This window comes from Trachypithecus francoisi, unplaced genomic scaffold, assembly GCF_009764315.1.
Source record: "Trachypithecus francoisi isolate TF-2019V2 unplaced genomic scaffold, Tfra_2.0 Lachesis_group3, whole genome shotgun sequence".
In the NCBI taxonomy this organism is placed as follows: Eukaryota; Metazoa; Chordata; class Mammalia; order Primates; family Cercopithecidae; genus Trachypithecus; species Trachypithecus francoisi.
The window spans coordinates 96,970,886-96,985,706 of NW_022681468.1; the positions used below are offsets into that span (position 1 = coordinate 96,970,886).

The 14,821-nt window shown below is 44.8% G+C and overlaps 1 protein-coding gene across 1 annotated transcript in view; it reads right to left on the reverse strand.

Moving 5' to 3' along the window:
- Nucleotides 1-14,821, reverse strand: part of SLCO3A1 (solute carrier organic anion transporter family member 3A1) — a 321,497-nt gene that overhangs the window by 15,659 nt on the left and 291,017 nt on the right. Inside the window, 2 exon segments of the mRNA XM_033188916.1 lie at nucleotides 5,670-5,734; nucleotides 10,941-11,116. Coding sequence (XP_033044807.1) covers nucleotides 5,670-5,734; nucleotides 10,941-11,116 — 241 coding nt within the window.

Here is a 14,821-nt window from a genome sequence, read left to right on the forward strand (position 1 = left end):
GTAAGGGAGGCAGATCATGGGGGGTGCAGGTACATCAGGAGGTGAAGTACACTGCTGACACAGCCAGGGCACATGGCTGGCACCTAACATATGTTCGCCAAATGAACAATTAAAAGCACAGGCAAGTGAAAGGGGTCTTCCATGCATCACACCGCCTATCTCACGCCCTCTCATCTCTCACCTGGGGCCCCTGGGCATGCTGTGCTTACTTCTTCCAAAGCAGCATTTAACACATTCATTTCTCCACTTGCCTATAAACTTCATCCTATGCAAGACGATGCTCACAGCAGGAACTCAACAAATGTCTGACAAGCCACATCAGGAGTGTCTAGGATGTACTTTTCTAGAGTAATTCACAGATCACCCCAGACCAAGGACGGTCTGCTCAGGAATGACCCCTGCCTACATAAATGTACCCCGAGGGCCTTCCCCACACTTCTGGCCAGGCAGGCACACTGGAAAATTAAGAGGCGGGGTTAGTGTGTGGAGAGTTTGTGGTGGGATGGAAGCTAAGCCTATCCCTAACGATACTCCGAGACACTTGATCTATTGTATCTCTTATTCTATTAAAGGCTTCTCCATAGCCCCAGTCCCAGGGGCTCCAAACCTCAGCCTCATCTTGAGCTTTGTTGCTTCTCTTTTGCTTTTACTTAGGTCAGTTGGGTTGGGGGGCCTCAATAGATGCTGTCTCACTATGTGGCTCTGTCTTTGCCTTTCAACCCCACTGCTTCGCTGGAGGTCAGTTTCTCACTTCAATGCTTTTGGTGGGTTATCCTGCATCCTGTTAAATCTCACGTCCTGCTCACCAGCTGCTCTACCTAAAACAGAATTCTGAATGTATATTCACTCTCCCATCTGAAGCCCCCATTTGCTCCACACTGGCAACTACTCAGCCAAGTATAATTTCTCCCCTTGAAAATCAAGGCCCTCTATAACTCTTCTAACCCCACACCTTCCCCACACTTGCTTCGTTCTCCTACTGGAGCCACCAGAGGCAGGATATTAGCACCTACTTATCTGTACACCCCGAGCAGCCCCTAGACAGCACCTTGGATGTGGAAGAGTCTCCATGCATGTTTGTTTCCACTAATTTAATTTGGTGTAACACCCTGGCAAGCAGTAGGCCCCAGGAACAAGATTCTAGACCAACTCAGGAGCAGAGAGTTTGCCCACAGCCGGGAGAGAAAAGGAGCAGCCAAGACAACTGCAGAAGAATAAAGGAGGATGGACTCAATTATACCAGGAATTCTGCTATGAGTAGATCGTTCAGTTTACTCTGAATTCACTGACCCTTCTCCAGCTCAGTGTCTTCCTCCCCTACTCAACATAAACTTGTCCGTGCGAGCCTTTCATTAACTCACTCGCAACATGCAGGCTGTTGACCCCTGTTCATCTCTGGCCAGCAACACCCTGGGCTTTGTCATTGGTCAGAACTGCTCCACTTCCATAATCTCGAAGTCAGACAATGAGGCTTTGGCCACAGCTTCCAGTTCTCTTTTGCCATTATTTATTACAACTAGTTTTTACAATTCCTGTATCTTTGTCCTCTCTCCTTTCTCCCATCTCAGCCCTACTTTGATCATCATCCTCAGCTTTTTTGCTCCACTCTCCTGCCATGCTTCTGCTTCTATTCCAGGGTGCTGGGGCCACTCCCAGTGCCCCACTGACCAGTGCCTCTGCAGGCCCTGCCCTGGCCCTTTCTACCAACTCCTTGCCGTTGGCATGTAAAGCAACAAGGGAGACAAATTTCACATTCATTTCTAGCTCCTGCCCTATTCACGTACACCCAAGTGTCTGGAAAGAGGGTCTTCCTGTGCCCCCATCCCACTTCCTCACTCTGATCCATCAGGGTGGTGCATCAAAGATGGCCCCCTTATTGTTCAGTATGGCAGACACTGGCCACCTCTGGCTACTTACGTGACAACGAATAAAAATAAGTAGGCTACAGAAGCCACATTTCAAGTGTGCAACAGCACCTGTGGTACAGACAGAGAACATTTCCATCATCACAGAACGTTCCATTGGACAGCGCTGGTCTACACCACTCCCAACTTGCTCCACATCCTTTCTTCCTGTCTCAATAAATAATTCCTCTGTTCACCACATGATCCAAGTCTTTCTTAGGAGTGGGCACTGTGGGTGGCCCTTCCAGTCCTTATGTTTCCAGTGGAAACTCAGAGAATAATGCAGTTTCCTCCTTTTATTTCTCAACCCTACCGTCTCCCCATCCTGCGAGACCATCTCAGCACAAGCCTCCGTCATTCACTTCATTACAGCAGCAACTTCTTCAGCCATGTTCTCATTCTCCACATGGCAGACATGCCCTTTCTAAAATACACAATGGATCCTGTCACTCTCTGGTTAAAGCCCATCAACAACTTTCATTTGCCTCCTGGGTTCAAGGGATTCTTCTGCCTCAGCCTCCTGAGATAAAGGTCAAATGCAGCAACAGGGCAGAAGCCCTTCCTGACCAAGTCCCTCATCCACTACCCTCTCCAGCTCCATCTTCTGCTGTCCCCCTTTTCCCCCCAGTCTGGGCCTTCTGCAGCCCCCAAACATGCTAGGACCTTTGTTCATCCCCAGGTTTTGACCCCTTAAGTCCTTTTCTCTGCTCATCTGTATGACTCTTACTCCTTCCCCAGGGCTGAGCGTAGACATCACATCCTGTCCAAACCCACTGCTCCCATCCCGAGGCAAGATTAGGAGTCCCTTCTACATATTCCTGTTACACCTGTGCCAACTTGAATCTTGTCACACTAACCTGTGATGTCCCCATTGTATCCTCATTACCCTTGCTAGGCCAGCACAAAAGTTGAGAATGTCACAGGATCTGATGTCTTTGCTGGCCTTTCATTAACAATAATGGTGGTTAATCTTACTGGGTCCTGCAAGAAAGGGAATTAGGCCAAATGCTAAGACTTCTTCGATGAGCTAGCTGCCTTTAATTAAAAGATGAAGCTGTGTCATAGTCTTCTAGAGCAGGGTTTTCCAGTCTTTAATTTAAGACTCATAATGGACAATAAAATCAATAGTGGGTCATGACCAACTTTTTTAAAAGCATGTAATAGACTAGCATAGAAAATGTCAGAATGTGTCATACCTATTAGAGTGAGTATTTTTTCATGATTTTTTTGGTTTCAGCTGTATCTAGGCATAGGCATGTGTGTACTGGGCCATAATGCAAAACTTGTCATCTCTTGCTCTAGATTACAGTTGCAGAAGTTGAAAAACACTATTCTAGGTAATACCTGGTTGATTATTCCTGGGGCAGACGTACAGATAGTGAAACTGCTTTACAGCAGTGTATGATGATTTTAACAGTATCATATGCCTCATAATGTTCACTTTCGCTTTCAACTGTCCTGTAATTTTCATTAACTTTTCAGAAATAGCTTGCAAATTGTTTTTCATCTTGTGCTATCAAAAAAATGTTTTACCAGTTGTGTTGAGTCCTTAGTATCTGTCTAGAGGTGCAGAGATCTCCATAGCAACTCCACAGATTAGAAGGCTGGGCTCTTAGCTTCCCTGGCCAGCCCCAGAGGACTCATAAGGGCAGAGCTGAGGTCACTTACCTGGGGATGGTTCATGGCTTAGAACACAATAGGTTTTCACAATAGGTTGTCAATAAACATTAGCTTCTTGAACAAAAATGCATATGTGGAATGGCTTTACCATTTGCAGAAATAAGGGTCCCAATGTGCCAGTTTATATTACACATCCACCTATTGATCCACCCCACACTGCCTTGAGAGTAGGGGTGTAATGATGTATGCAGATTGCACCCTCCCACTGATAGGAAAAAATCAGCACGATCATAACTCTGCCTTGGTATTTCTGCATGCTACTACAGCTTCCCAGGAAGGCCCAAATGCTTTACTTTGAATTAGCGCTGAACTTGTTTTAATTGAGGCATCTTCCCACCTAGAGCACTTCTATTTTCCATGACCCAGACATAAGACAATGCCATTTGAGTTCGCATGTATATACCAAGAAACATGGATTGTTAGTGGTTGAGAGTATTCTGAGGTCTTCTACCAGGCACAGAGGGAATGATCACAGATTGGTTTTTGCTATAGACAGAGAAGGGAGGTGAGGAGAGACATATGCTATGTGTTTGCCGTTCCCCAGGGAGGACCTTAATGAATCTAAAGGTTAATATTTTGCTTTCATATATCGATATATAAAAATTAATCTTATAAAGTAACAGACATTTTGTTCAAAACTTTAAAACAAATTTAGAAAATATAACCTTATTACTCAAAGATAATAGCTGATACATTTTTAATATCTTTTGCAATATTTTCCTATTTTATTACATTACAGACCTCTTTTTTTTTCCCTTCCATATATCACATGCCCTTTCTAAGTCTATATTTTTCTTTCCAGAATTTTAAACGGGAACATAAATCCTACTGCGATTATAGACCATAACTGATTTAACTAATTGCCTACTGTTGGGCTTTTGGGTTGCTGCCAATTTTCCACTTTTACAAACATTTCTATAGCTAGGTATTTGTGCTTATCCACAATTATATATTTGGAATGAGGAATTTTATTTCTACTCTAAAAATACAGGTCATGGTTGTTTTCCTTTCTACATTCAGATGCCATTTAAAGCCCACTGGGGAAGGTGACTGTCCTATTATTCAAGGAAAAAAGTTATCTTGATTTTGGCCTTAACAAAAGAATGCTCATAAAGCAACAGTATGGTATGGCAAAAGAAAAGCAGGCATAGCTGGGAGCCAGGCCCAGCTTTAGCCCAGCCAGTGCACAGGAAGGACCTTGGGTGAACCATGGACTATCTCATCTTCCTTTTGGCTATCTTAAAAATGAGAGGGTTAGGCTGGGCGTGGTGGCTCAAGCCTGTAATCCCAGCACTTTGGGAGGCCGAGACGGGCGGATCACGAGGTCAGGAGATCGAGACCATCCTGGCTAACACGGTGAAACCCCGTCTCTACTAAAAAAAAAAAAAAAAAAATACAAAAAACTAGCCGAGCGAGGTGGCGGGCGCCTGTAGTTCCAGCTACTTGGAAGGCTGAGGCAGGAGAATGGCATGAACCCGGGAGGCGGAGCTTGCAGTGAGCTGAGATCCGGCCACTGCACTCCAGCCTGGGCGATAGAGCAAGACTCTGTCTCAAAAAAAAAAAAAAAAAAGGGGTTAGACTTCATTCTTTCTTCCCATGCCAAATCTTGAAACGTGGGCCCTATAGCATGAAGGTCACATTTGCCCCATCCCAGAAATTCAAGGTAAACAAACTCAGTTTGGAAAATTTAAAGGATGCGAAGTTTCCATTTTCAAGGCATTGTGAGAACGCCTCTCTCTCCCAGCTGGCGGCCCCATAAATGAAGCATTTCACAAGCTGCTCATGGCTTGCTTAATGAAGATGCCAAATTACACCACCAGATTTTTTTCCCCTTTGGTGCCATCACTTTTCCTCCAGGGTAGCATGAAGATAAGAGTTGGTATAAATGAGAACTTTGTGATATACAGGCAGTGTCTGAGTTTATCTCTGACTCAAATTTTGAGACTTAACATTTCTTATTTACTAATAATTAAACTTCAAAGAAAAAAGAGATAGACCTAGGAAATGGGATAATTTCACTGATATTTACTCACCTAGTAATAAGCATCCAATTCATTATTGAGGAAATAAAGAGATAATACGTACCCAACAAACGAAGGAGGAGAAAAAGAACTCCCAAAGCGTAAGACTTGAGCTCAGGGCTGACTGTCCTACGTGCAAAGAGATGAAGAGAAAAAGAAAAAAAAAAAAAAAACAGATTCTTATCACTCCCCTGTAATTAACAGACCCCAGAGTCATTTGCTGCTGTCCATCAGAGCTCTTCTTTAGAAAATTACTAATAGTGCCTTTTCTTTGTCCCTGCCTAAAGTCTGAAAAATAACTGCAACTGTGGTGCCAAGATAAGTTTAGGAATTTAACAGTGTTTTTTAATAACTGGAGCTAACCTTGTCATTCGAAGGACAGAATGCAAATGTGGTCATAAAGCCTACATTTAAAGACATGTTGGTTTTGCTGAGATCAGGAAGCATCTTAAGTTGGTGGGGTACAGTTATTGGGGGGGAAAACATCAACTGAGAAAATAATTCCCCGTATGCTTCACAAACAGGCTGAAACCATGAGCACCTTTACCATTCTCTAGTCATTTTGTGAAATCCACCAGGTTAGCATGGTTGGACACCCTGGATGGACCATTTGGGAAATAATCCACTTAGCATGTTTCAGCACTGTGATGGTTAATATTGGGTGTCAACTTGATTGAAGGATGTAAAGTATTGATCCTGGGTGTGTTGGTGAGGGTGTTGCCACAGGAGATTAACATTTGAGTCAGTGGGCTGGGAAAATTAGACCCAGCCTCAATCTGGGAAGGCACCATCTAATCAGCTGCCAGCACAGCTAGAATATAAAGCAGGCAGAAACACATGAAAATACCAGATGGGCCTAGCCTTCCAACCTACATCTTTCTCCCGTGCTGGACCGTTCCTGCCTTCGAACATTGGACTCCTAGTTCTTCAGTTTGGGACCCAGACTGGCTTTCCTTGCACCTCAGCTGGCCGATGACCTATTGTGGGATGTTGTTATCATGTGAGTTAATACTTAACATATATCTACATATATCTATATCTCCTATTAGTTCTGTCCCTCTAGAGAACCCTGACTAATACAAGCACCTTTTAAATTGGAAAGGTACCTTCATATAATTACAGTTGTTTCAAAGTGATCCAATCTCCCTGGCCTTGGTTTCCTCAGAACAGTCCCTTAGAATGGTCTTCTATACATTTTCTAGAACATTTCCAGAGTGTAACATTTTCTGGGATGGGAGAGTAGAAAGAAGTTTGGAAACATTGACCAATTTCAGATAGATGGGTCCACATAGCTGATAACACAGTCTCCTCTGTAATACCTCTTACTCTTGCAACTGGTATTTCTTCAATGCTTGTCTTCTGTCCTGAGGCCAAAGACTATTTGTGTCTTGTTTATCATCATGACCTCAACCCTAGCACCATGTGTGGTGCCCAGCATGTGCTAAGTGACAGTGTAAGTGGGTGGGTGGGTAGCCCTTTCTAGGCTTCGTGGTGAAGGCATGTGACGGGGAAGATAGCCGACTGACCACATGCATATGTGCTTCAGGTCATCCTGAGCACCAGTGGCAAAGAACGTTCCTCTTATCTGTTGCTATCATGAGTCCCCAGGGGAGAGGGGAAAGAAATCATACTTCTATGCTCCCTGGAAGGACCTGGCTAGGTGTAGAACCAGTCCAGTGTGGCTGAGCCTTTAGAAACACCCAGGAGCATTTCAGTGTGACTGAGCGACCCATGAGATGCAAGGAGGGCCTAGAAATCAATTCCGTAGAAAATAAACGTTAATAACAAAGTTACCAACAGGATATCCAGTACACAGGATATTAACCTATCTATGGACTTGGCTAGAATAATATTCTTAAATGATCTCAGGGGTCATTCATCCAGCCATCCAATGATATCTATCCAACGAGCTACCCACTTGGCTTGAGCCTCAGGTGGGTATATCTTTGGTTTCTTGGCATGACAAACCCAGTGACAATCCAAAAAGGATGTGTCCTCCCCAAATTCACACATTAAAACTTAACCCCTAAGGTAATGGTGGGGCCTTTGAAAGACGATTATTAGGTCATAAAGACTCTTGCTCTTGTGAATACGACCAGTGCCCTTATAAAGGATGCCCCAGAGTTACCTCACCCCTTCTAAGTGACGGCATGGCAGCAAGGCACATCTCTGAACCAGGAAGCCAGCCCTCACCAGACAGCACATCTGCTTGCACCTTGATCTTAAACGCCCCAGTTTCCAGAACTGAGAGAAATAAATGCCTGTTGTTTGGAAGCCCCTGGGTCTAGGTATTTTGTTATAGGAGCCTGAATGGATGAAGACACTGGAGTTTTTACAATCTTTGCCCCCGTTTCTAAGATTTTCAGGGAAAACACATCTCTTCTCAATTAGAAAGAATACAGTACAGGTAAGTCATCCCAGGGCAGCAGGTCACGACTTTCATTAAGTGATGCGGACGTGACTCTGGCTGATTGAGTTAGACACCTGTAAAACGTTCATGATGAGTCCAGTGTCTCTGGACAGTAACACAGTCAGTACTCTTTAGAATGTGCACGTTACAAAATCCAAGTTCTTCAAAGCTATTATCATCTCCACGGCTCCGGCTTTTGCACTTTCATTTGAAAGCATTGACTTGAAAGACACATAAATAGAGGCAAATTCTCCTTATCAAGAAAGCACGCTGGTATAATGAATTAGAATATTTATCACCTGAAATTTGATTTCCTTTCAGCTATCATGTCACTAGGAACAAAGTGAGCAAGGTGCTAAGATCTCCCTTCATATCCTGTTGGGAAACTGGTTCCTATGAGAAGAATAATCCTTCTTGGCTTGAGTTATGAAGAAATGGAGGGCTCTGTGCGAACACTATTGAAAGCTCTGGACAACACTGGGGAGGGAGTCTTAGCTTTAAATGTACTAGCTGGGTGACCTTGAGAACACCACCCAATTACTCTCGGAGCCCAGTGTGGGACCTAAGAGGGGCTGAGCATCAGCTTTTAACCTCGCTTCCAGATGTTCTGAGCACTGTTGTTGGTGGGATGGTCCTGTTTGGCATGACAGTGGGTCCATTCTTCTGGGATGGGGCAAGGGCTGGTGCACATCTGTGTTCTTGTGCCAGCCTGAGACATCTGTGACGGCAAATCAGACTAGGAAGGTGATGGAATAAAGCTGTGTCTTGGACCTCTCAACATGCACAATGCATAGCGTGTGCTTCCAGCACAGCGTGGAGTTATAAGCCTAGGTCATTTAGGCCATCTGTTGCTGATTAATTTAGAGGGAATCAAATATTTCCAGCAAAGCTCCAAGAGCTGTTTATCAAGCTGAGATTTGGAAGTGATTAAGAATTTCAACAAACTTTCCATGTTTGGTAGTCACCACTAGTGAGTGTCTAGAGGCTGGGTTTTTGCAGAGGAGTCATGGGGCAAGCAAATAAGAGACTAGTCATTTTTCATGCTTCTCGGTGCCTTTAGTGTATGAATATCACAATATAACTTCACAAGAACGTCTAATAATGAAGAATAAACTACTTGTAAGGCAGCCACCTAAAACCTATATATGAGATCTGATGGGTTTTGTCCAAATGCATATTATACATAATCATCTTCTCTAAATAGTTTTAAATTCAATAGTTCATTTCATAAACACTTTCACATTCTTAAGAATTTTCATTATTCCATGGAGCTGCAGTGCCATAATTTAACTCACTATTCCAATTCAGGGTTTTCTGCTATTATAGTTAACGTTGTAATAAAAATCTGTCTGCATTGAGCTCTTTCTTTTTTTTTCTTGTACAGAAGTACTTTTTAAAGAAAAATGGCAAGGGGCAGGATTACTGAATAAAAGGGTCTGAATATTTTTATGGCTCTTGACTCACATTGCCATATTGCTTTTTTTTAAAGGAGTGATAGCCTTTTCCCATGCCACCAGCAATTTGTGATTTTGTCAGTTTTGATACAGCCTTGTAAGCACTGGGTGTCAATTTTTAAAATTTATTTTTCAAACGTAGTAAGTATAAAATGGCAATTTGCTATTGTACCCTTAATGCTCTCCACATTCAAAAGACCTTGCTAATGATGTTCTAGGTAACATTAGGACTTGTAAAAATCCTCTTCCTTGGAATTCATAACAAAGACGAGGAAATCTGGTGGCGAAGAGAGAAGCTAAATAAAGTAGAGGTGAGGTGCGTGGTCACGGGGTACTTCCATGTGTTTCATTCCTACTTTTATTTCCAGCCCTTGCTATTGAATCTGTTCACTTAGATAACTGCATCCCAAGAAGGCAAGTCTGTCTTTTTTTTTTTTTTCCTGAGACAGAGTCTTGCTCTGTCTCCCAGGCTGGAGTGCAGTGGCATGACCTCAGCTCACTGCAACTTCCACCTCCTGGGTTCAAGCAATTCTCCTGCCTCAGCCTCCCAAGTAGCTGGGATTACAGGCGTGTGCCATCACAAGGTTTCTCCATGTTGGCCAGGCTGGTCTCAAACCCCTGGGCTCAAGCAATCCTCCCACCTCAGCCTCCCAAAGTGCTGGGATTATAGGCATGAGCCACCACGCCCAGCTGATGAGACTTTGTGTAGCGGGCCTTCCCCTGATTCAGATGAACGGCAGGCTATGTGTTAGTTCACCTCTAGGTTTCCAACACAAATCTAGGTAACTCTGCAAATGATAAAAGTTACTCAGAATATTACTAATGGCTCATCTTTGAGGTATCTCATCTGTCTCCAGGACAGGTCTCCAGAGACAGGTAACAACAGAATTTTGGTTGGCTCTCTCCAACAACCTCTTTGTACAAGAATGGTCACTGCTCACCTGCCATGAGCCATGCTGCACAATAACCCGTCACATCTCTACTGAGTTTGCACACACATGTTCTCAGGTCTCAGTGGGTCCTGCTCCACTGTAGGAGGCAGGCAGGATCGGTCATATCACCCCCAGCTACAGATTCAGAAGCAAGTCTAGGGGGAAGTGCCCACGTTCATATGGCTAAGCAGTGGCAGGGTGGTGGGGGCTGGGCACTGATGCTATTTTCATTTTCCTCCAACAAGGCTGCATCCTGTAAGGCTCGATGCAGGATCCTTTTCAAAATTGCCTGCAGGTCTATTTCTGGGAGAACATGAAAGTGCTGTCTTCTCCCCCATGCCCTGCCTTCTTCTCTTGGTGGGAGGTCCCTAACAAACATAATTGATTCCCAGCAGCCTAGAGAAGCTGCGCTCCTTGCTGTGGCCCTAGCTCACCTGGCTCGAGAGATTCCTATGTTGTCTGAAGCTCTGGTCCCTGGGAGGCCTGCAGATGAACACTAGGTGGAAAGGAGGAGAGGTGGGGCTGTGCCGATGGCTTACCTGATGAGGATGATGACTGAGGGTGTCTGTGCCATGGCACCGATCAGGCTGCAGATACACATCACACAGAGGAAAGTGAGGAAGGCCTCTTGGCACCCAGGACTGGGGCATTTTCCAGGAACCACGGTCGCATTCTCAGCAGGGACGGTGGTGAGGCACGCACAGCCCGTCAGATTCTGAAAGGGAAGCGTTCAGCCCTTTTATCTGGGGGTATCTCCAGTTTCCAAAGGCAAATCCATCCATCAGCTGAAGCTGTCACAGCCTAATTACGCATTCTGTGGCATTCCATTAATTAGGCCTGAATAAGCGAGTTAGCTTTTTTAAGGAGGCTGCAAAACACACGCAAATAAAGGAATATTTACAGGGAGGAGAGCTGATTTCTCTGTCTCTTGTGTGTTTCATTTCCATTTTCAAGAATCCCTCAGTAAGCTGAACCATAGATAACTGTGTCCGCCCAATACAATTAGAGAGGAAATTGCGCTTCCACAATGTGATAAAACATTGCCAAATTAACATTGTAATTAGTTGCCAATTTGTCCTCTCTTTTACGCAGTTATAATTACACTGAAGTGTATTAAAAGAAGTAAATCAGGTAACCCGCATATTGTTGCTGGTTGAGTGCCCAACATGGCACTTGGAACAAAGGCTGCACACTGTTACGCATGAAGTCACTGCGTCTGCAAGGCCGGGTGAGGGACAGCTGATGGAAAGTTCTCTGGAGGCTGAGGAAGCAAAGGGGGCTAAGAGATGCAGAAGCTTGGAGCAGCTCGTGGGGAGCAGAGTTAAAACCCAACGAGATACATTTATTAATATATGATCAGAGAGAAGAAAAAAAAAAGCGACTGCATTTCATTTGATCTTCTGAGTGGATTCTAGCCCAGCTGCCTGTTCCAGGCAGGGTCCTCTCTCCCGCTCGCTCCAGGACTTTCTGATGGCAAAGGGAGGAGCAGGGACTGGGAGAGGCAGTGCCCAGTGCCAAGCCAATTAAGGTTCCATAATAATAGTGCAGAGGTCTTTAATGAATACAAAGTGAAAACAATCATAAATGATTCATTGCTTTTCCTTCCAGAACTGCTTGGCTTTCAGAGCACGTGCCCAGGTAAATCCTCCTGAGGGTCAAACAAATCCCCTCTGGCTTTTACAGTTCTCCTCCTCTGGTCCTCCCCCTCTGCCCACAGAATATAGAGATACGGGTTTTCTGATCCCATTAAGCTATATGGGATGATTTCAGGGGTGTCTGAAAGTGTTCACGTGCCCCAAACCCAACAGGGCCAGTCTGTATAGCTGTGCCCCCAACAGGGGCTTTTATCCATGGGGAAGGAATGATGGGGGCGGACGTATGCTGGGGCTCCACCCTTCCCCTCAGTGTCTGCCCAGAGCAGGCGCCTTTGTGAAAGTGGTTCAATTAGTGTACCTAGGGGCATTTATTGTAATACCCAGAAGATCCTGAGGCCCCGCCCCTCTGTCCCTTTTCATGTACCTCTGCCTAGAGACTTTTTAGCTCTTTTTCAAAACCCAGCTCAGATACTGCCTCCCTTCTCAGAACCTCACCTCACTGGGCACATCCCAGCTTCCTTCCAAGTCACACAGGGCCCTTTTTAAGGGTCACTCCACCCCTACTGCAGAGACCTTTACATGCCTCCTAGAGGAGACAAGAACCCTTTGGGATAAGACCTATGTCTTTTGCATTCTTTCCCAAGCATCTTTTCCTAGCACAGAGTTGAGACGTAGATGAAAGTAAGCATACAGCTTTAGAATGCACATGAGCACGAACCTTCCTCATTTTTATTAGGAAGCAAGACTTCTCCCCAACTTTCACTGAAAATGCCACTCCTCCTCTCCCCAGGAGAGGAAACTGCCCACTCCTCCCCAGCATCACAGCCAAATTTTTCTAGCTATTTATCTCACCACCTGCATTCCTCTTCTCCCACGCTCTCAGCTCACTCCGACTGGCTTCTGTTTCCACACACATGAATCCGGTGGTGCTAAGTTCTTCAGTGGGCTCCATATCCCAGGTCCACCATGCATTTCTCTCTTCCCGGAGCTCTCAGGAGCACAGGCCCCTTGCTTACTACTCATCATTCCCTTGTTTGGCTTCAAGACTCCACTCTCCCTGTTTCCCTGGACCTCTCTGGTCACTCACTTTCCATCTTTGTTGGTACCTTCTCCCCTTTCCCACCTGGTCTGGACTTTCTTCCTTTCTTCATCTGTACTCTTTCCCCAGCTCTCCTTCCCTCATTTTACCATCTCTGCATTGGATCATAGCCTTTCCAGATTTAATCTTTAGCCTGGATCCTTCTCAGATCGACTTGCTATATCCCTTCCTAAGACTCATGAGCATGGTGAGGCATCAAAACTGCCTCCAGGAATGAGTGCCTGTGGTAGATTCTATGCTTACAGCGTAGCACTACTGTCTCACCTAAGGCTGGGAACTATCTCCCCCAAATTCCCCTTCCTGAAACATGGGGGCTGGACAGGAGGGAAACCTGGGAGAAACTCAGAAGGCAGGAGTTGTAAGAGACTAGCATATGCCACCTTGCAATATGCCTCTTTTGCATAAAGAATATTTTGAGCTGATTATTTTGAGAAACCACAGACACAGGAAGAACCTCTGACAACAGAAGTTACCGTTGTGTAAGGAAAATTAAATTTACATTTACAAAGGAAATCTCCATTTGTAAGGGTGGTTCCTCTCTGTACCAGAGAGAGGAATGACTGAATCCCTAGAGACTATTATCAATCTAGAAGACACTGACTTAAGTTTGCATAACAAATGTTACTCTTGTTTAAAGTGCTTTTTCTGGGCATCTCCTCATAACTGGCCTTCCCCACACCCTTCTTTCTCTGTTTCACTGGACCATGGTATTCAAGTCTGAAGTCAAAGCCACCTCTTTGAGATTCACTCATTTCTCTGGCTATCTCCTGTGTCTACATCATGTATACGTGTTTCTAAATCTTTGTTTTCCTCCTGTTAATCTGTCTTAGGTTACAGGGGTCTGTCCCAACTGGGAACTGTGAAGGGTAAAGAGAAAATTGTGTATTTCTCTTCTATAAAGTGGAGCTGAGGCCATTGCTCCCAGAAGGTCACAAGGTCAGGGATGAGGATGGACACACAGACATGCCCAGAACGTGCTGGTCTGTCCCAGCACTCCCCACTTTACACCGCCTTCTTTTCTGCCTACCCTGCTGACCGGTGGAGGCGCCATGCCCACCTCTAGTGACCTGGCTGCAGTAGGCCATGTGGCTCCCCACATCCCAGAGTGCCCATCAGATCTCCTGAGCAGCCATGCAGCACAGCTTCCTGGGATGTTCCCCTGAGCTCTGACTCGCCCACCTGTGCCAGGGGTGTCTAGTGAGGAAATGTTGCTTTGCTTCTTCCTCTTACTTCAAAACACTGTTTTCCTGACAGTTACGCAGCCCCAGCCCAAGCTCCAAACTCCTTTCCCTCCACCTCTTACCTTAGTAACAGCACTCTATTGACTATAAAAGTAATGGCAAAAACCGCAATTTTGCACCAACTTAATAGAAACCAGGACGTAATTCTGAATCCTCCATTCATATACCTACATCAAATTCATCTTCCCCCGACACTAAAGCTAATGAAGACAGAGACCACTGTGGCTGTATGCCCTAATTTACCCCAGCCATCCAGGACAGGGCTTGGCTCACAACACGGATTTTATACACACACACACACACACACACATATTTATTTATATATTTATATTTATTTATATATATTTATATTTATTTATTTATATATGTTGACTGAGTGAATATCTAAGTTCTGTTCATTTTGCCATGTCCTAAATCTGTCTCAAACCCCGCCCTAGTTCAAACCACTTGCAACCATCCTTCTTTGGTTACTGCAGTGGTCTGTG